The 18,438-nt window shown below is 41.4% G+C and overlaps 1 protein-coding gene across 1 annotated transcript; it reads left to right on the top strand.

Moving 5' to 3' along the window:
* The first annotated feature begins 45 nt into the window (after window positions 1–45).
* On the top strand, window positions 46–17,660 carry mrps15 (mitochondrial ribosomal protein S15). Its single transcript, XM_034102721.2, has 8 exons — window positions 46–272; window positions 15,348–15,410; window positions 15,497–15,572; window positions 15,700–15,748; window positions 15,861–15,945; window positions 16,049–16,107; window positions 16,495–16,686; window positions 16,952–17,660. The coding sequence occupies exons 1-8, from the start codon at window positions 170–172 to the stop codon at window positions 17,048–17,050; spliced, it is 726 nt and encodes a 241-aa protein (XP_033958612.1). The 5' UTR covers window positions 46–169; the 3' UTR covers window positions 17,051–17,660.
* Window positions 17,661–18,438: the final 778 nt, after the last annotated feature.

The raw sequence follows: 18,438 nt of genomic DNA, 5'->3' as shown, positions 1-18,438 counted from the left end.
GCTCTGTGATTACTTGCGCAGCCTTGCAAAAAACGTGCCTCATCCTCACTCAGCTTGTTTGGTCTAGACAAAATGGCGAGCCTCGTATAGGGGTCGAGTGTGATCTCCTGCCACATTTAAATCCTTTTTTGTGAGTTTAAAACCCACTTTGTGACCTATCCTGACCACCATGTTAGCTAACATTGCTCTGCAAACCGTCCTGAAGTCTTCAGTCGGTGTTTTCCGAGGGAGCGGCTGCTCTGCGCTGACAGCAGCACCGAGACTCACAGGCGGTGAGTTGTATTTATTTATTAGTTTATACCCTTCAATTATTATAAAACATGCACACCCTATAAAACAAAACCATGAACACTTTACGCAGGTGTTGTAGCCCATGATGGAAATGAGAGGGGAGAAGACAATCTCTTAATACAGTTATTTGTAGGCGACAGGAACTATGATTAGACAATGATTTACACATATCAAGAAGAAGCTGGCTAATGCATTTATAATATTAAACCTGGCTGTTTTAGTTGCTAAATATTCTTACATTATTAACTACATATGGACCCACTCATGCAGAAGTGTGTGCAGGTGTGTTGCTTCATCACTAAGTGTGTATTAATCTGCTCGATCTGATGTATTATCTGGCTAGAGCAGGGGTGCCCAACCTTTTTTGAACCGAGAGCTACTTTTAAAGTTGCCAGTCTGCCGAAATCTACCAGTCCAAATAGAGAGGCGTAGCCATTACTGACAGCCTACTGCCAGGTAAATACACACTTCTACTTGTATAAAACGGACCTTTGTACGATTAATACTTCATAAAATACTGCAGATCCTTTATCTCACCTCTTTCTAATCTACACACATACAAGTATGTAACTGAAGTTACACAACAGTGTTGTTGATACAGAGTTGGAGTTTATTCACACGTCACATACTACAGTGGGTAATGTTTTCAAGAAACATTGAACAGTGCTGCCACATATGACACAGGAAAAAAGAAAATACTCTGAACCCTTTCTTTGACATTATATAAAAATAGTTTTGCTACAAAAGTATAAATTAGGCTTACTAATAAGACAACTGAGATCTGAAGCTACACAGGAATCTGCTGCAACAGTGCAATAAAAAAGACAAAATTAATAGAATCAAACCCTTTTTTGTAGCATTTTATTTGATTATAAAAAGAAATGCCTTTAAAATAGGATGCAAGCAACACTAGTTTCTTAACCTGAATTGATAATAGACTATAATCAATTTAAGTTTGCATTCTTATACCATTTTGTACAATAATTATAATGAATAAGTTCAAACAAACTAAAACTTACAGCTGATTAATAACGGTATCTAACTTGAGTTTTTATTATATCAAAAACCTGTTGAAATGCTACTGTTATTTTTACTGTCCCCCAAAAGCGCGTCGGCAGCCTCCAGGAATGCTTCTTTCACAACTTCGCCGTCTTTGAAAGACTTCATGTGTTTCGCAAGAACGTGACTGACACGATAAGATGCAATGCTAGCAGCCTTGCTCTTGTTGTTGGGCCTGGTGAAAATGGACTGCTGTGCATTTAGCTGTCCTTTCAGGCCCCTCCCCTTTTGGGAGCGTAGGGCAGAATTAGGAGGGAATTCCTGCACTGTTTTGAAATGCCGCTCCTAAATTACCCTTCTTCGATAAAGCCACGCTCGCAGATGAGACAGATGGACTTTGAATTGGAAAATATACAAAAATAATCATCCTCCCACTCGGAGTGAAATTATATATTTTGGGCTTTTTTGCTTCTGCCATAATTGCGGTCTTGTGTGTGCGGACTGTCACTCCTGTTGACGGTTCTATTTTTAGACACATCTCGCGATCGACTGGTTGGGCACCCCTGGGCTAGAGAGATAAGGGTTACGACACTCTTTGATGTCGCCGCCAGCCGGTCACGTGGTTTATGTATGCCGGGATAGTTCCAAACGCCCTTCCTTTTTAAAAAAAAAACTTTTTATTTTATTTTTTTATCAACAAACAGCCAGACAGACAACGCAATAGCAGTTGGTAAACAAGTTAGGATGACAACATTGTGATCTGAGTCCGACAGGATAAAAGACAAAACAAAAAATAAATGAATAAAACAAAACAAAAAATGGACTGCGACAGGACAACAAAAACAAAGTCAGAATCTAAAGGCTCTGAGTCTAAGTCCATTATTAATACCATAATGCAATTTAGAGATCAAATAATGTGTATAATTGAAACAAAAAGACCAAATATATCAAATAAAAATAAAAACACAGCACTTGTTGGTCAGTCAGCCGCCCGCTAATCACAGTTTAACACCGCAGGTCCACCACCCTATTGTACAGAGACATCCGGCATGTCCAGCTCCCGTATATACTTGTAGAAGGGGTTCCACATCTTGTGGAATTTCCCCAAGGAGCCCCTCAGTATGCACCTTATTTTCTCGAGTTTGGCTGAATTTAGGACTTCTTTTAACCACGAGGTGTGTGAAGGGGATGTTGGAGACTTCCACATGAGCAATATCAGGCGTCTGGCTAGTAAGGTAACAAAGGCTATGAAGGCTGTCTCCAGAGAAGAGAGTGGCCATGTGGGTGGGGTTACACCAAACAGTGCGGTCATATCATTAGGAGCGACCGGTTTTCCAGTAATTTCTGACAGTGATATAAAGATGTCAGTCCAATAAGAGTGTAAGACCGGACAAGACCAGTACATGTGTGCGTGACTCGCCGGTGCTTGGCTACATCTGTCACAAGTTGGATCCACTTCCTTATATATTTTAGAGAGCCTGAGCTTAGTGAAGTGTGTGCGATGTACTACTTTGCACTGAATCAGTCCATGTCTAGCACACATAGAAGATTTGTGTACATTAGCAAGGGCTTTTTCCCAAAGTTCTTCTGAAATCTCCTCCCCAAGATCTGTTTCCCAAAGAGATTTAATGGAGTTCAGGGTAACCAAACGAAGAGAATAAATCTGAGCGTAAATACACGTCATCATTCCCTTCAGAGTAGGTAACGGCCTAAGGAGTGTGTCTAGCGGCGAAGCAGTTGGGTGATTAGGAAACTGAGGAAATCTATTATTAACAAAACTGCGAATCTGTAGATACCTGAAGAAATGTTGCCTAGGTGCAAATGTATCAAATAGCTGTTGGAAAGAGGCAAATGTGTTGTGAATATAAAGGTCTTTGAATGTTTTAACGCCTTGGTTAAACCAAATAGTAAATGTGCCATCTACTAAGGATGGAGGAAAAACATGGTTTGCAGTTAAAGGGGCTAGTGTAGAGTATGTTTGGAGATCAAAGAAACATCTGAACTGATTCCAAATGTTCAAGGTTGCTTTGACAATTACATTTTTAGTGTAAGCAGAGGAGGGGGTCTTAATGAGAGAGTGAGCCAATGCTGAAAGAGATACTGGACTACAGGAAGCAGCCTCCATTTCAAGCCAAACAGGCAGAGAGTGCTGTGAGTCAGACTGCAGCCAGAACCTCAAATTCGGCAGAGCAAGTCCACCCCGCGCCTTTGGTCTCTGTAAAAATTGCTTGCGTATCCTTGGGGTTTTCTTGTTCCAAATAAAGTTAGAAATAATAGTGTCAGTTTTACCCAAAAAAGTTTTAGTGAGGAAAATAGGCACACATTGAAATAAATATAGAGATTTGGGGAGTATATTCATCTTTATAGAGTTAATTCGGGCAACCAGAGACAGATTTAACACTGACCAGCGGTCGAAGTCTTCCTGTACGCGGGACAAAAGGGGGGCAAAATTAGCTTTATAAGGATCTTTAAATGTATCGTCACCTGGATCCCGAGGTAAGTGAAGCTGTGTAGTGCAATTTTAAATGGTAGACTATGTAGAGCAGGGATGGGCAAATGGCGGCCCGCAAGTTTAGTATTCTTAAAACCAAGACTTTGTTTATTTGAAATCAGATGAAAACAAACTGTCACGGACCCTGCCGTGTTATCTATGATTACTACGCTTTTCATTCATAATTTCAGCGGGAGGGAGGGGGAGCGGCGCTGAGGAACAGCAGAGTGCGGGCTGAAGGGTGTCTGTGTTGACATTCCCCTTATTGTGGAATGAGGGGAATGCAGAGACTGGCTACAAGTGTTTTAGGTTCAAGTTAGACAACTAATGTCTGGGTTTGTATTCATGACTTCATGTGTATGTCATCTTAATGGTTAATCTCAATACGCACACATTTTCTGTGCTTTCCAATAGTTTAAAATAGTTTTTTTTAATAACCTGTTCAATACAAACATGCCACTTGTAAAAATGAAATAACATTTCTGTGAACTGATATTTGTTTAGTGAGCTTATTAGAGGATGTTCCCTTTGATTGTAAAATGTCAATGAAGATGTCAGACTCAGTATATTTGTTAATAATTACATACAACACATGGAATTTTTGTGTGTGTGTTCCAAGTGAATCTGCGGCCCCCTGGTGGCCAGTACATCAATGATGTGGCCCCCACCACCATCAAAGTTGCCCATCCCTGATGTAGAGGGAACTCACGCGCCGCTCTATTTAAAGGGAACAATTCGCTTTTACTTAAATTGAGTTTATAACCGGATACAGCACCAAATGAGCTAAGGATAGAGAGAGCTGCAGGGACAGACACAGATAAATTAGAGACATAAAGAAGAAGGTCATCCGCGTAAAGAGAAGCTCTCTGTTCTACCCCATTTCTGAAAATACCTCTAATGCGGGGGTCACAACGAAGAGCGATGGAGAGGAGCTCAATAGCTAAGGCAAATAAGAGAGGGCTCAAGGGACAACCCTGCCTGGTGGAGCGGTGGAGAGGGAAATATTCAGAGTGCGTATTATTCGTTCTCACTGAAGCTAGGGGAGAGGAGTACAATAGCTTCACCCATGAGGTAAAGTTCATTCCAAAGCCACATTTCTCCAAGGTTTGAAAAAGATACCTCCACTCCACACGATCAAATGCCTTTTCTTCATCTAAAGATATCACAGCTTCAGGTACAGAATTTGCGGAAGGTCGGTAGATTGTGTTAAAAAGTCGTCTTATGTTAAAAAATGAATGCCTATTTTTGATGAAGCCGGTTTGATCTGGAGAGATAATGGTTGGTAACACGGTTTCCAAACGTAAAGCGAGCATTTTAGACAGTAATTTAAAATCCACATTTAACAAGCTGATTGGTCGGTAGGAGGAGCATGCAAGGGGATCCTTATTCCTTTTTAAAATGAGGGAGATAGAGGCCTGATTAAGCGTTGGGGGTAAACTAGTCGAATTAAATGATTCACTAAACATATCTATCAAAACAGGGGCTTATTTCTGTTGAAAATTCTTGTAAAATTCCAGTGGATAACCGCCCGGCCCCGGAGATTTTCCGCCTTGCATCGATGCAATAGCAACGGAGAGTTCGACAGCAGTTACTGGCTTCTCCAAATCCTCAGTCATATCAGGATGTATCAAAGGGACTTCGAGGGTGGTAAAAATATTGTCCAAATCCTGCGTGTCTGAGCTGGTTTCAGATGTGTATAACGAAGTATAATAGTCTCTAAACTCATCATTAATTATTTGGGGATCGATCGTAATGTCCGAGGATGTTTGGATTCTGGGAATCTGGTAAGAGGCAACATTCTGTCGTAATTGATGCGCCAGTAATCTGCCAGCTTTTTCACCCTGTTCATAATAATTACTTCTAGCCTTAAGAAGAAGTGCAGCAGCCTGGTGTGCGGTCAGCGTATTAAATTCCGATCGAAGAATGAGGCATTCCTTATACACATCTGGAGTTGGTGAAACGGAATAGAGGTCATCCAGTTGAGCAATACGCCTCGTTAGTTCAGTTAATCTCTCTCTTTTCTGTTTCCTCTCATGGCTAACATAGGAAATAATTTGCTCTCTCATATAAGTTTTCAATGTCTCCCATAACACAGATGCAGAAATGTCCGGAGTTTTGTTAATGCTAAGAAATATGTCAATTTGGTTGGAAATCAGCTCTGTAAAATGTTCATCCGAAAGCAAATGCGTATTTAAACTAGGGATCGACCGATATGGCTTTTTCAAGGCCGATACCGATTATTAGTAATCAAGGAGACCGATAACCGATATTTGGAACCGATATACATTTGCAGTAAAATCAGAAAATCTTGGTGTCAAAATGTAGAATAACACAAACTCCAACACAACTCAACACAACTTCTTTGAAATGCATTTAAGCATATATTATGTTTAATTAACTTTTAAACATCTTACAACTGGTTTCATCTCTGTGCCCTGCAAGAAGTGGGGCTGCAGGCTGACATGCTTAACTAACAATAATGCTTAATTTATTATATCTGTCTATCTAGCATAAAATCCCAATAAGCTGCTAGCAACTGCAAAACACTAGTGCTAGCTAATGTTTTGCAAACCATTAAAAGGCTATTTTAGTAGACCTAACGTTAGTCCCGTAGCCTCACTTCTAATATTTTGCTAAACATTTGCTAGATACATGTTGGCTAGCTAATGAGCTTCACATATCAACCTGAAAAACGGCGAGGCTCCACTCGCAGCCCCCCCCCCCCCTCCTCCGCACCACAGTTACTCCGCTGTGAGACGCTGCACTAGGGCTGTGCGATTATGGCAAAAATCATAATCACGATTATTTGGGTCAATAATTGATATCACGATTATTTTGACGATTATTCATTGACCATTTATTGAACTTTAAAACAAATAATATTTTACCAATAAACAAGATCAACAAATATGTTGGAGCGCACTTCCAAAACCATACTAAACATATATTATTAATATGATAAATAAAAATAAATTAGACCAAAATAAATTAAATCAAATACGATGCAGTGCACTGTCACAACCTTCTGAAAACTCCTTAACATATAGCCAACATTTTGGTAAAACATATTCCACTCAGTTAAACGTTGAAGGCTGGCCAACCGTCATGGTCCAGAAGTAACAGGAAATAAATGTTGAACTACAATTTAAGACCAAATAAAAATGTTTAGGCCACCGTGGCAAATGCTGGTAGGGCTGCTCATGTCATCTCTTAAAGATTTTTTGCAAGAAACACCAGCCTGTTTACATGGTCTGGTTTCAGAGATGAGCGCAGGCAGGTGACAATATTGCCACCTGGACTGAAGACCCTCAGCCACGCCCCGACACATGGGGTGACGCCGGCCAATCACAAAGCTTTGAGGCGTTCAAGTGCATTATTCTGGCACAGGAAGATTATGTTACAGGACATTAACGATAAAACAGAATATTGTTGTTCTATTTTTAGACACATCTCGCGATCGACTGGTTGCGCACCCCTGGGCTAGACCATAGGTCTCTTGTGGTAGCAAAGTAGTCAGCTGAAGCCACATCTCTCTCAACTTCCCCACGGCATTTGTCATATAGTGCAGGCAGCGCAGACCTGCTGAAATAATACCCAGACGGCATCGCGTAACGCTTGTCCAACGTGTTGACAAGTTGCTTGAAGCCCTGGTTACTAACAGTGCTAACTGGGCACATATCTTTAGCGATGTGAAATGTAATGGCAAAGTATTTGCAAATAGTGGAAATAGTTTTACCCTTCTTTTTAACGAGTTGCTGCTCTTGTTCTGACATCTTCGCTCGCGCTGAACACTCACAACACATGTCACTCCCACGTTGCCGAGTGGGCTATTAGGGAGGGGTGAAAGCGCACCCAGCAAAATAATCGTATTTTGTCAATTATGCTGTTTTCATAATCGTCGCAAGCCATAATCGTAATCGCGATTAAAATACAATTAATTGCACAGCCCTACGCTGCACACACCCCCTCTGACTGACTTCCCACGTCCCTGTGTAACTGGGAAACTGATAGAATTGGATCATAAGATCGTGGTGTTTTTGCAACTTCAGCATAGGGGATAGGGATGTTTATTGAACTTCGGTTTTAACACAAGTGAAGGAGTTCAAGTATCTCGGGGTCTTGTTCTCGAGTGAGGGAACAATGGAGCGTGAGATGGGCCAGAGAATCGGAGCAGCGGGAGCGGTATTGCAGTCGCTTTACCGCACCGTTGTGACGAAAAGGGAGCTGAGCCAGAAGGCAAAGCTCTCTGTCTACCGGGCCATTTTCGTTCCTACCCTCACCTATGGTCATGAAGGATGGGTCATGACCGAAAGAACGAGATCGCGGATACAAGCGGCCGAGATGGGTTTTCTCCGCAGGGTGGCTGGTGTCTCCCTTAGGGATAAGATGAGAAGTTTGGTCATCAGGGAGGGACTCGGAGTTGAGCCGCTCCTCCTTCGCGTTGAAAGGAGCCAGTTGAGGTGGTTCGGGCACCTAGTTAGGATGCCACCTGGGCGCCTCCCTAGGGAGGTGTTCCAGGCACGTCCAGCTGGGAAGAGACCAAGGGGTAGACCTAGGACCAGGTGGAGGGATTATATCTCTTCGCTGGCCTGGGAGCGCCTTGGGATCCCCCAGTCAGAGCTGGTTGATGTCGCCAGGGAAAATAAAATGTGGTGCTCTCTGCTGGAACTGCTACCCCCGCGACCCGACCACGGATAAGCGGGAGAAGATGGATGGATGGATGGTTTAACACATGTATGGCTCTGCTGCTCAGCGCTGCTGCTTGCTTCAGTCTGTGTTTGCGTTCTTTCGCACCTGCCTGTAATCTGAGGACATTGCTCGTGTACACAGAGTGGTGACTGCAGCCAGAGAAACGGCCGCATCAGAGCCAAAGTTTGATTAAAAAAAGGCCGATACCGATAATTGGTCAAATGCGGAATATTGGCCCCGATAATCGGCCGACCGGTAATCGGCCACCAGGCTGACCGGTAATCGGCCACCAGGCCGACCGGTAATCGGCCACCAGGCCGACCGGTAATCGGCCACCAGGCCGACCGGTAATCGGCCACCAGGCCGACCGGTAATCGGCCGCCAGGCCGACCGTAATCTGCCGCCAGGCCGACCGTAATCTGCCGCCAGGCCGACCGATTTAAGGGTTCTGTACGCACGCAAACCCCATAGCGTTTAAATTAGGGGTCGCCTGTCGGCCGATTACGATCGGCCTGTCGCAAACCCCATGGCGTTTAAATTAGGGGTCGACCGATAATCTGACTGGCCAATTACAATCGGCCTGATGTAGTCATTATAAGAACTTTAAGCAGTCTAGAACTAGCAATTATGCTCTAACCTGAAGTGCCAATACATCATACAGAAATGTGGAAGCGCCATAGAGGCGGCGGAGCCTAAGGTTGAATTAAATAATATACACTACCTGTGACAAAATGTTATAAATACAGTACCAGAAAATGCATGAAGTCAGTTCATCCACGAGTCCAAATAAAAGTTTGTGCCAAATTTGAAGAAATACTGCTGCGTGTTCCTGGGAAAAATGCGATATATAAAGCTTGACAAATTCAATCAAATGGTGCACAACACCCGCCTGTCGGCCGATAATCTGACGATTATCGATCGGCCTCACGGCCGATTATCGATCGGCCTAGCGGCCGATTATCGATCGGCCTGGCGGCCGATTATCGGTAGCCAGGCCGACCGATAATCGATTACGGCCGCCAGGGTACTAACCCTAATAACTAGGCCTAAACCTAAACGCTCCAAGGTAGCCTTATGGCGCATTTCCACTGCAGCGGGGTAGCCCCGTTTAAGCGTCCCTAAGCGTCCTCGCTCAGGCCTCGGGCTGCCTCGCTGGCCGGCCAAGGCCGTGGCGCATTTCCATTACAGTTTAGGACCTGGGGTAGCAACGCAGTGTAGGCGGGACGATCGACTTTTTGGGCGGAGCGACGCTGGGTAAAACTGCAGTGGCGTCATTTTCAATGCGACACAACTCACAAAACACACACAACATGGAGGATGTGAAAGCGATCGTTTTCTTGTTTATTGTGAAATCCATGGTGCTGACATGCTGTGCTCTGCATAACATGTGTTGTTTGAGTCTAGTAGAACGAGGGTATTACAATTGAGAAATTTCTACATGTATTATGTATTTATCATGTATTCTTAATACCATTACAAAATAAACATGTAATAATGTTTTAGAGGAGGACCTCAAGCTAGCAAACTCAATTTCTTGCTTTAAATCTCTTAAAAGTAAGGGGCTTTTTCCTAACTGATGGTGTTTGTTATTGCTTTATAAATTCATGTATGTTTATGATTTTTTTATGTTGGGTGCCATTCATTATCAACAAGAGATAAGATAAGTCAAAGAAGTACTTTATTGATGGCAGTATAAAAATACAAATGTTGTATCAAAAAGGCATGCCATTAAACAATACAAATAAAAAATGTAAAACTGTATTGCAGCCAGCATAAATATACATGGAATTGTAAATATAAAATGAACATTTTAAAGAAAATAAATAAACAAGGAAGTACAAATGTTGCATTTAAAAATTAACTAGATAAAAAATATATAATATGTACAATAACTATTAAGGTTTTTTGAAGTATCAGGGAGGAGACGGGCCACGTCGGCTGCCCAGTCATGGTGCCATTTCTGCTGGGCCCGATCCTCACCTCCTCGTTTCCTCTTGCCTGGGTGACAATAAGATAATAATTAGCAATAAGGAAAACACACAGGACAGGTACAGGTCACACAAGGATATAAGAATAACATGTATAAACAGAACAACAGTAAGGTGAACTACAGAAAGTTCTGGCCCTAGATGTTTACAATGATTGTGAAAGTGAATTACATTATGTCCAGCCTGTTGATAATGAATATAAATATATGTATATGATAGGATGTCACACACAACTGTACTAGCTGCTTACTAGCTAAGACTTTAATTGAAACAGAGCATTTCCACACAGTGGTATAGCTTATTTTAATTACTGACGATGGATGATCCAAGGTTTAAAAAAACAAAACACAATTCCAGTCGCTTTGCCATTTCTATTTCTTACCTAGAACCACACGCTGCGGTGTCGTGATGGCACTCGGTGTTGGTGGTTGAGTTGGTGTCAATTCTTCGGCTGGGGTCCGTTCTGGATTCGATGACGATGTGGACGGAACACTGCCATCAACCGTTGTTCGGGAATGTTCCTCCTCACGAGTCCTAATGTAATCATCTAGAACAGCAAAATGACTTGTTAATTCCACAAACTACTGCAGCACAATACTAAATAGCAACAACAACTATAGAAAAGAAAAACTGAACGTAAACAATGGCACATATGGTGTTAGCAAACAATAGCTCTAGCTAAGGCTATCTGCCTAGGCTAGCTATGTAGCTATTCGGGGCTCCATAAAAGCACGGGTTGTCGAACATTAATGTAAGGATAAAATAGACTTCTTTGTTAGAAGTGAGCGTACCTTGCAGGGACTCCAGTAAAGCCGTTGCCGTTTTCCCTACATCGCAGGAAAGTCCTCGAAAATCCGCGTTCGGACATCTGTGCAGAGACATCCTGGAACACTTTCACATTTCGCGTTGTTCCGTAGAGCTCCCGCTGGATTTTATCATCCCCAATGAGATGTAGGAACGTCGTCACCTCCTCGGTCGACCACGGTGTGCTTTTCTTCGACGTTGCCATTTTTGTAGCTCCTCCGTTTACAAAATGCTGCAAGCTTGCTTCTTGATATATATATATATATATATGTGACGCGAGGGATGATCTCGCGCGCGATCTTGTGACGATTCCCTCTGACCAATCAGCAGTCGAGTGTTGACGTCACAGCCCTGGCCTGGTCTGATAGAACCACGATTTTATGGGGCCGGAAAAAGAGGGAAAAAGTACCCGCTAGCCGGTACTAGGCTATATGGAAATGCCACCAAAAACTGGCCTGGTCGCTTGAGGACGGTTCAGGACGCTTAAACGGGGCTACCCGCTGCAGTGGAAATGCGCCATTAGAGACACAATTGCGCTACCTAAGATAAAGTGACATATTAAGAATTAATAAATGTACATTGTACAAACCACTGTGTATAAGTTAATTGAACTAACAACCAGAGTAAAGAGGTATCCGTAATGGCCCAATATCTAATGCTAGTATATATATATATATATATATTCTCTTAATTGTATTTTTATTATTTATCAGAGCTTAAAACAATCTTCAACACAGACCAAATTAGTGCCCTTGGACAACAAAACATATGGTGGGGCAAAGAAACGATAAATTAAATTGAGAGAGTGGGAGACTGAAAATGATTACTATGATAAATATTCAAACTATTTACAAAACTATTTACAGAAGCTCCTGTTGAACCATGGTAACATATAACAGCAAGATTGCCTTGTTATTGTTACAGAGATTCAGGGAGATATTGAGGTGAAGTTCCAAGGGAATGAAAGGGACATAACAGACAGAGAGAGTGAGACAGATGTCAGCAGACTGCCAGGGGCCAGTATGTCAGGGGCCGACAATCAAGAGGCTACCTTACCAGAGATCAGTGTGCCAGGAGCCAGTCAGTCAGGGGTCAGCTATGAAGAGGCCAGTTTGCCAGGGTCAGGTGCTCCAGGGACCAGACTGCCAAGGGCCAGTTGTGACCGGGCTCACGTGGAGGATCTAATGAGACAACTGCGAAGGGAGAGATTACTAAGAAAGAGAGCAGAGAAGGCTCTGGTAAACCAGAAAAGGATTAATTCGGCATTTTAAAAAAAACACTTTGATTAATCTAAAGTTTAAAAAAATCTTCAACACAGACCAAATTAGAGCCAGATTACCGTCCATCTGATGAGGTTTTCACCCTTGTTCAGAACGTGGAGCAGCTGTTCCGTGTGAGGATGAGCGATTCCCTCATGGAGTCCTCAAATGCAGTGTCACAGCTGGAACAAGAAGCCATGTTGCTGGACAGCAACCTTCCCTCATGCCATGACCTGAAGAAAAAAATCCTCTCAACATACATCAGGCTGAGGTTAAGGATTACATCAAAGTGCATCAGGGCTGAGGGGAAGGATAAACGTAAAGGGTATCTTGGCAGCAAGAGTCAGAGTAAGAAGGCAAAGAAGACCCAACAGACTTCTGCACCGAAGGTCATAACATCTAGGCCACTGCCAAACACCTTACTCGTTGCCATCGATGTACTTGGCATCTCCATTCCCGGTACACCGTCAGCAGCCTCCAGCCTCCTCTTCTTTCAGCAGTCATCACCTGCAGCCGTTGCCAGCAGCAGCACCCTCCTTCAGCAGCAGCACCCTCCTTCAGCAGCAGCACCCTCCTCCAGCAGCAGCAACAGCAGCAGCAGCAACAGCAGCAGCACCCTCCTTCAGCAGCAGCAGCCTCCGCCAGCAGCAGTACCCTTCTCCAGCAGCAGCACCCTCCTTCAGCAGCAGCAGCCTCCGCCAGCAGCAGCAGCAACAGCAACAGCCATGGCTGACATATGAGGCTGAATTAAAAAAAAAAAAGTGCTTATTATTTTTTGTTTATTTTGTTAAAAATAAACATTTTGGATGCATGACCATGTTTTAGGCTCATCCTTCATTCACTGCTGTAGAGTAGCCTATTCAGTAGGCTATTATTTTTTTAAGACTGAATAATACCTTTGAAGAACAATCATTAAACTAGTGTGTATATTACAATACAAAGGAATCTATCCTAGCATGCCATCAAGCATTAAAAAGTAGTGCTAGGCTAGTTGTACATATGAGTTAACACGGAACAGTACAAAAAAAAACTAAGTACAGTCAACATGTCACATAATGAAATGTTAGTATATCCCAAAATTCAATGAAATATTAAATGAAATATTTATCACAAATGCCACCTCATGTCTACTAGTGCTAGCAGTTAAGTCATATCAAACAGAAAAAGCCGACTAAGGATGGCTGACACGGTCAGGTTCAGCAGATAAAAACCAAAATAACAAAAACACTAGGGCTGTCAAGTTAACGCGTTAATAACAGTTACAGTTGCATGTTTGTGGAGAGTAAAACAATAAATATATCTTGGCCAGGTCACTCTTGAAACATATATTTTAATCTCAATGAGACTTTTTACCTGGTTAATATAATAAAGGATATATATCTATATATACAAATGTACACTAATGTCTGACGCAAATGCAACACAATTTATAATATAAGATTTAAAAAGTAGCTGGCCTTGCAAATTTGTTTTTGTCCCCATTTAAAGGGGACCTATCATGCAAAATGCACTTTTGTACGTCTTTTTTACATGAATGTGTGTCCCCGGTGTGTTAGGGAACTCACCAAGTGTCAGAAAACACAACCCTCTCTCTTTTCCTCCGTACCCAAATCTCTAAAAACGGGGCTGTAACGGAGCTGATACAGATTTGAAGATTCTCTGACGTCAGGAACGAGGAGCTCCGCCTATATGGGCAACTATCCACCAATCAGGAGGAGACAGCCACGGCCATTGCCGCTCGAAAGCGCTGGAGACGCTGTAGTACATATGCCAGGCCTGTAGGTGGCGCTGTAGTCTGCCACAAAAGCAGCGAAGAAGACTTCTCTCAGATTCAGCCCTTGCAAAAACAGGGCTAAAAAAGAGCAAATAGAGCGAAATGAGGCATGGCTAAAATGCATGATCTGTTTGGTATTTTGAAAAAAAAATTCACAGACATGTTTTATATAGGTATGGCCCTACAATATATTATTCAAATATAGCATTATAGGTCCACTTTAAATAATTCAAACTGCCAGTACATATTGTCAGTAGAGCACTGTGTTTTGAGGAAATTACATCATTAGTGATGATATTGATATTGAAACCACCTTCCTCTTACCTTATCTGTGTAATTTATCTGGTGTGTGCAACAGATTATCGCGGTTGTGCTCTTCAAATCGTGCGCTTTCAACTTGTTTATCATCTTGTTTGGCATCATCTTCCTGTGGCCACACTCACTCTCACGCAACAGAATGCAAATGTTTCACATGAACCAACGGAGAAAGCATCGTATTAATGATAAATGGCATGCTGAAAAATAAAATACTAATTTAGCAGACAGTTTTGATAAGAGAATCACCCTGGTCCTACCGCTTAAATAAATAGATATACCTGCAATAATTTAAAATGGATTATGGGCTCGGTTTCTTTCGGTATTTCGGAGGTGGAACATCTTTTGTGTTATGTGTTTTGTGTGGGCAAGATATTTGTTTTTAGATGTCTAGACATACAAACTAATTGTGAAGGTCAAGACATGCGTGGTTGTTGAAACTGACACAGATGTTTCAGTATTATAAGAACTTTATCATTATGTGAAGTTTGATCACAGTTCATTCATATTAATGGCCACCACTGATCCTTTGCTGAGCCAGTTTGTTGAGTATCTAAAAATGTTTTCATTGTCTTGCAATACAATATCATATTTCAAGTTTTGTTATTGATCCACTTCTTCAGGCACCACCTGTTGAGCCTCTTATCTCACATTTCTTTTGATCCCTTTATCTAAGTTGTTTTACTTGTGGTGTTTTTACTACACATTTGTAATTATTTGTCTCTCTCCTCTCGCAGGTTGCTTTGCTATTGCGCCACCAGTGAGACATTATGCTCGTGTTGTAAAGAAAAAGAAGACGGGTAGGAAGCTGCGTTTTCAACACACCATGATTTGTCATTTTAAAATGGTCGCTCTCTTTTCATCCTAACATTTGGTTGTCGTTTAGGCCCTGAGAGCCAGCTCAGTGATCTTCCTCCAACAATGCTGAAGAGTGGCTATGCAGCCGTGCCCCTCTTGCAAACGTAAACACACATTTATGCAGTACCTTTAATTAAATCAGTAAAAAATAATAAAATGTATATTCCAAATTCACAAAGAATCTACATTATTGTATTTATTCTAATAAAAGTGTTTTTTTTCAATCAACAGGACTGATGATGTTGTCAAAAGACTTCTGTCATTGGAGCTGGCGAGCCATGTAAGTTCTAATGACCCCAAACTGGCATCATCATGTTTTACTCTGCTTTCTTGTTTTCCGATGATATCAACAATATCAATTACTTTGATATTATGTGTTCATGTGTTTTTAGAGTGACAAGCTCCAGCTGAAAAAGGAACAGCTGATTGCTAAAGTCCAGAGGGATGAGAATGACTACACCTCAGTGGAAGTCCGGGGTGAGTTTCTCCAATGTTGTTCATAGTGTGTTCGCTGAAAAGCAGGCGAAGGATGTCGAGCTTTTAACTGATTCAGTCTCCCTTTCTATGTCTTTTCCCTCAGTGGCTATTTTGACTACCAAAATCCGAAACTTCCAGGAGCATTTGCAAAAACATAACAAGGTGAGTAACATCAGCATCATTTAACATCCTTTTGTCCTCCCTCGCTCGCACGCTAAACAAGAAAGGCTTGTTCTTAGATGACGTACGATACCTTACGTTGGTTTCACCACAAAAGCTTCAGTTAATGTCTCCACATTTCCTTTGGTGTGTGTGTGTGCAACAGGATATCCTGTGTACTCCCCCACACCAAATGAGAACATGTATAGTGCAGCCATGGTTGGAAATGTCCATGTTACATCATACGTAAAACATTGGTTAAATGTACACAAAGATTAAATAGAGTTTTTGTTGAACGGTATCTCAGTTTCATCTGGAATGAAGTACTACCTGAAATTCTAACCTCTTCGAATCACCAAGCCCAATGTACCATGTGTTATTTGATTCAAGGACAAATCTAACAAGAGGCGGATGCTCATGGATATTGATCGGAGGAAAAAGCTATTGAAAAACCTGAGGTTGGTGAACTACGATGCTTTTGAGAAGGTGTGCGAGCAGCTGGGCATCACCTACAGTTTCCCCCCCGAGTACTACAGGAGGGTCACTCACCGCTGGCTGGCTAAGAAGGCCCTCTGCATTAAGGTATCAAACAAATCCACATTATTCTGTTATTGTCTATATTTTATATTCATGATCAAATAAAATGTGTATTTGTAAATTAGTATTGTATAATTATGGTCTCTATTGGAGTAAATATCTAAAGACCCTAAACTTATATTCCACACTTGTGTAATAATTGTGCATCTTGTCTCAGAGAGCATCGCCCAAGCTTTCTGTGTCAAACTGACACACACGTTGAAGGTGTTATTTCGTGTTTCCACTGACACTTTGTCATGTCTCTTCACAGGTCTTCCAGGAAGTGCAGAAGCAGAAAGCAGAGCAGAGGCTGATGATGCAGAGTTTAGCACCCGCAGACCCCAAGGCAGCCAAGACTGCATCTGTTTAGACCCCATAATCTAAAATATTCTGTATAATACAAATGATTCTAAATGCTTGTTAACCAACAAAGTTACGTTAACACCATCTGATGTAAAGCATTTGGATTGGAAGCCCTTTTTCATGTATCACTGTCATACAATATGTTTTCCTTTAATTGCTTTCATGTTGATGTCAGAATACAATGGAAATAAAGTGTCCCGGAAATGTGTATTTAAAAAATGTGTTTATACTAAAATATGTCTATCAATTAGATGTGGTTTAGATTAAATATATTTAGCTGCACAAAAAAATGAGGCCACACTTCTCAAATAAATTAAGGGAAGTCAAATAACCACCAAATAACCCATAATATCAAATTGTACAGTTATTTGTTCTAATATAGCCGGCAACCAAACACCAAATCTCTGAAAGTTGTGCTGCTCTCTGGGCTGAACATTCCCACTCACTAACCCCTTACCCTTTTGCATGTCTGTCCATGATGTCAGAACTTTTATTCTTCTATCAGCTCTTAAAAGCAAAACTACCTGTGTTTCATCTTTCATCAAACAAATAAATCCCTTAGATATGTCTCCAAGAAGTCATTGCAGAATGTTAATTAAAAACAATGTCAATATTAATTCTTCTCACCGTTAAGTACTGTTTGTCTTTATAACAATATGCCCTTTAGTAACTTGTGATTTGCCCTTTGTAAACACTGATTGAGGTCAAGTGTTAGCAGATGAAATATCTAGAAATAATATAACTCTACAAAAATAGTTTATCCACTCCATAAATGGCACACTAAATAAGTCATTTGAGAATGTTGTCTTACGTTTTTATTGAGTGCAAGAGATATTGAAGTGTCTCTTGTTTCTTCCAAATACCAAACGTATCCTGTGGTTATGTGATCAAGTACAACATGACCTTAAACTATGGTCCGAGTTATTAATCACATAGACATTCAATTTCACTTCCAATGTGGTGGAAAACATTTTTAATTTCAGAGATAGCATCACTACCTGATGACTGCGCTGTATGGATTCTCCATTGTCCCTTTAAATCAAATTATGTTACATCTATGTCTTGGAATACTAACAAGAGCAGCTCTCTGTGCATATAACGGGGACCTCGATATTAACATTTTTGATTGATTCCCTTATAGGGTTTTAGTCAATCTGAAGGCACGTTTTTTTTAGCTTAACATAGTTTTGTACTGGTTCACATCCTGTGAAACTCAGTAGTGACACAGTGCGTAGATTAAACCTCAAGTTGTATGACAACACAGACGTGATGCATTTGTGGTTGTTATATGATGGCGTGAAATTCTGATAACTGCATGAATTCTCTAAACTGAGTTGATCTAATGTGAGATTGGGAAAGTATTTCATTAGAAGCCTTCACTCCCTAAAAGATACA

Source organism: Pseudochaenichthys georgianus, chromosome 16, assembly GCF_902827115.2.
Source record: "Pseudochaenichthys georgianus chromosome 16, fPseGeo1.2, whole genome shotgun sequence".
Classification (NCBI taxonomy): Eukaryota; Metazoa; Chordata; class Actinopteri; order Perciformes; family Channichthyidae; genus Pseudochaenichthys; species Pseudochaenichthys georgianus.
Note: the sequence above shows the minus strand (reverse complement) of the source record. Positions and strands in the feature narration are given on the sequence as shown.

Excerpts from the sequence above, each read along its gene's own strand:
- mrps15 (XM_034102721.2), top strand. The coding sequence starts at position 170 with ATGTTAGCTAACATTGCTCTGCAAACCGTCCTGAAGTCTTCAGTCGGT. Across the intron at positions 273-15,347 it reads AGCACCGAGACTCACAGGCG|GTTGCTTTGCTATTGCGCCA; the intron begins GTGAGTTGTATT and ends CTCCTCTCGCAG. Across the intron at positions 15,573-15,699 it reads GCCGTGCCCCTCTTGCAAAC|GACTGATGATGTTGTCAAAA; the intron begins GTAAACACACAT and ends TTCAATCAACAG.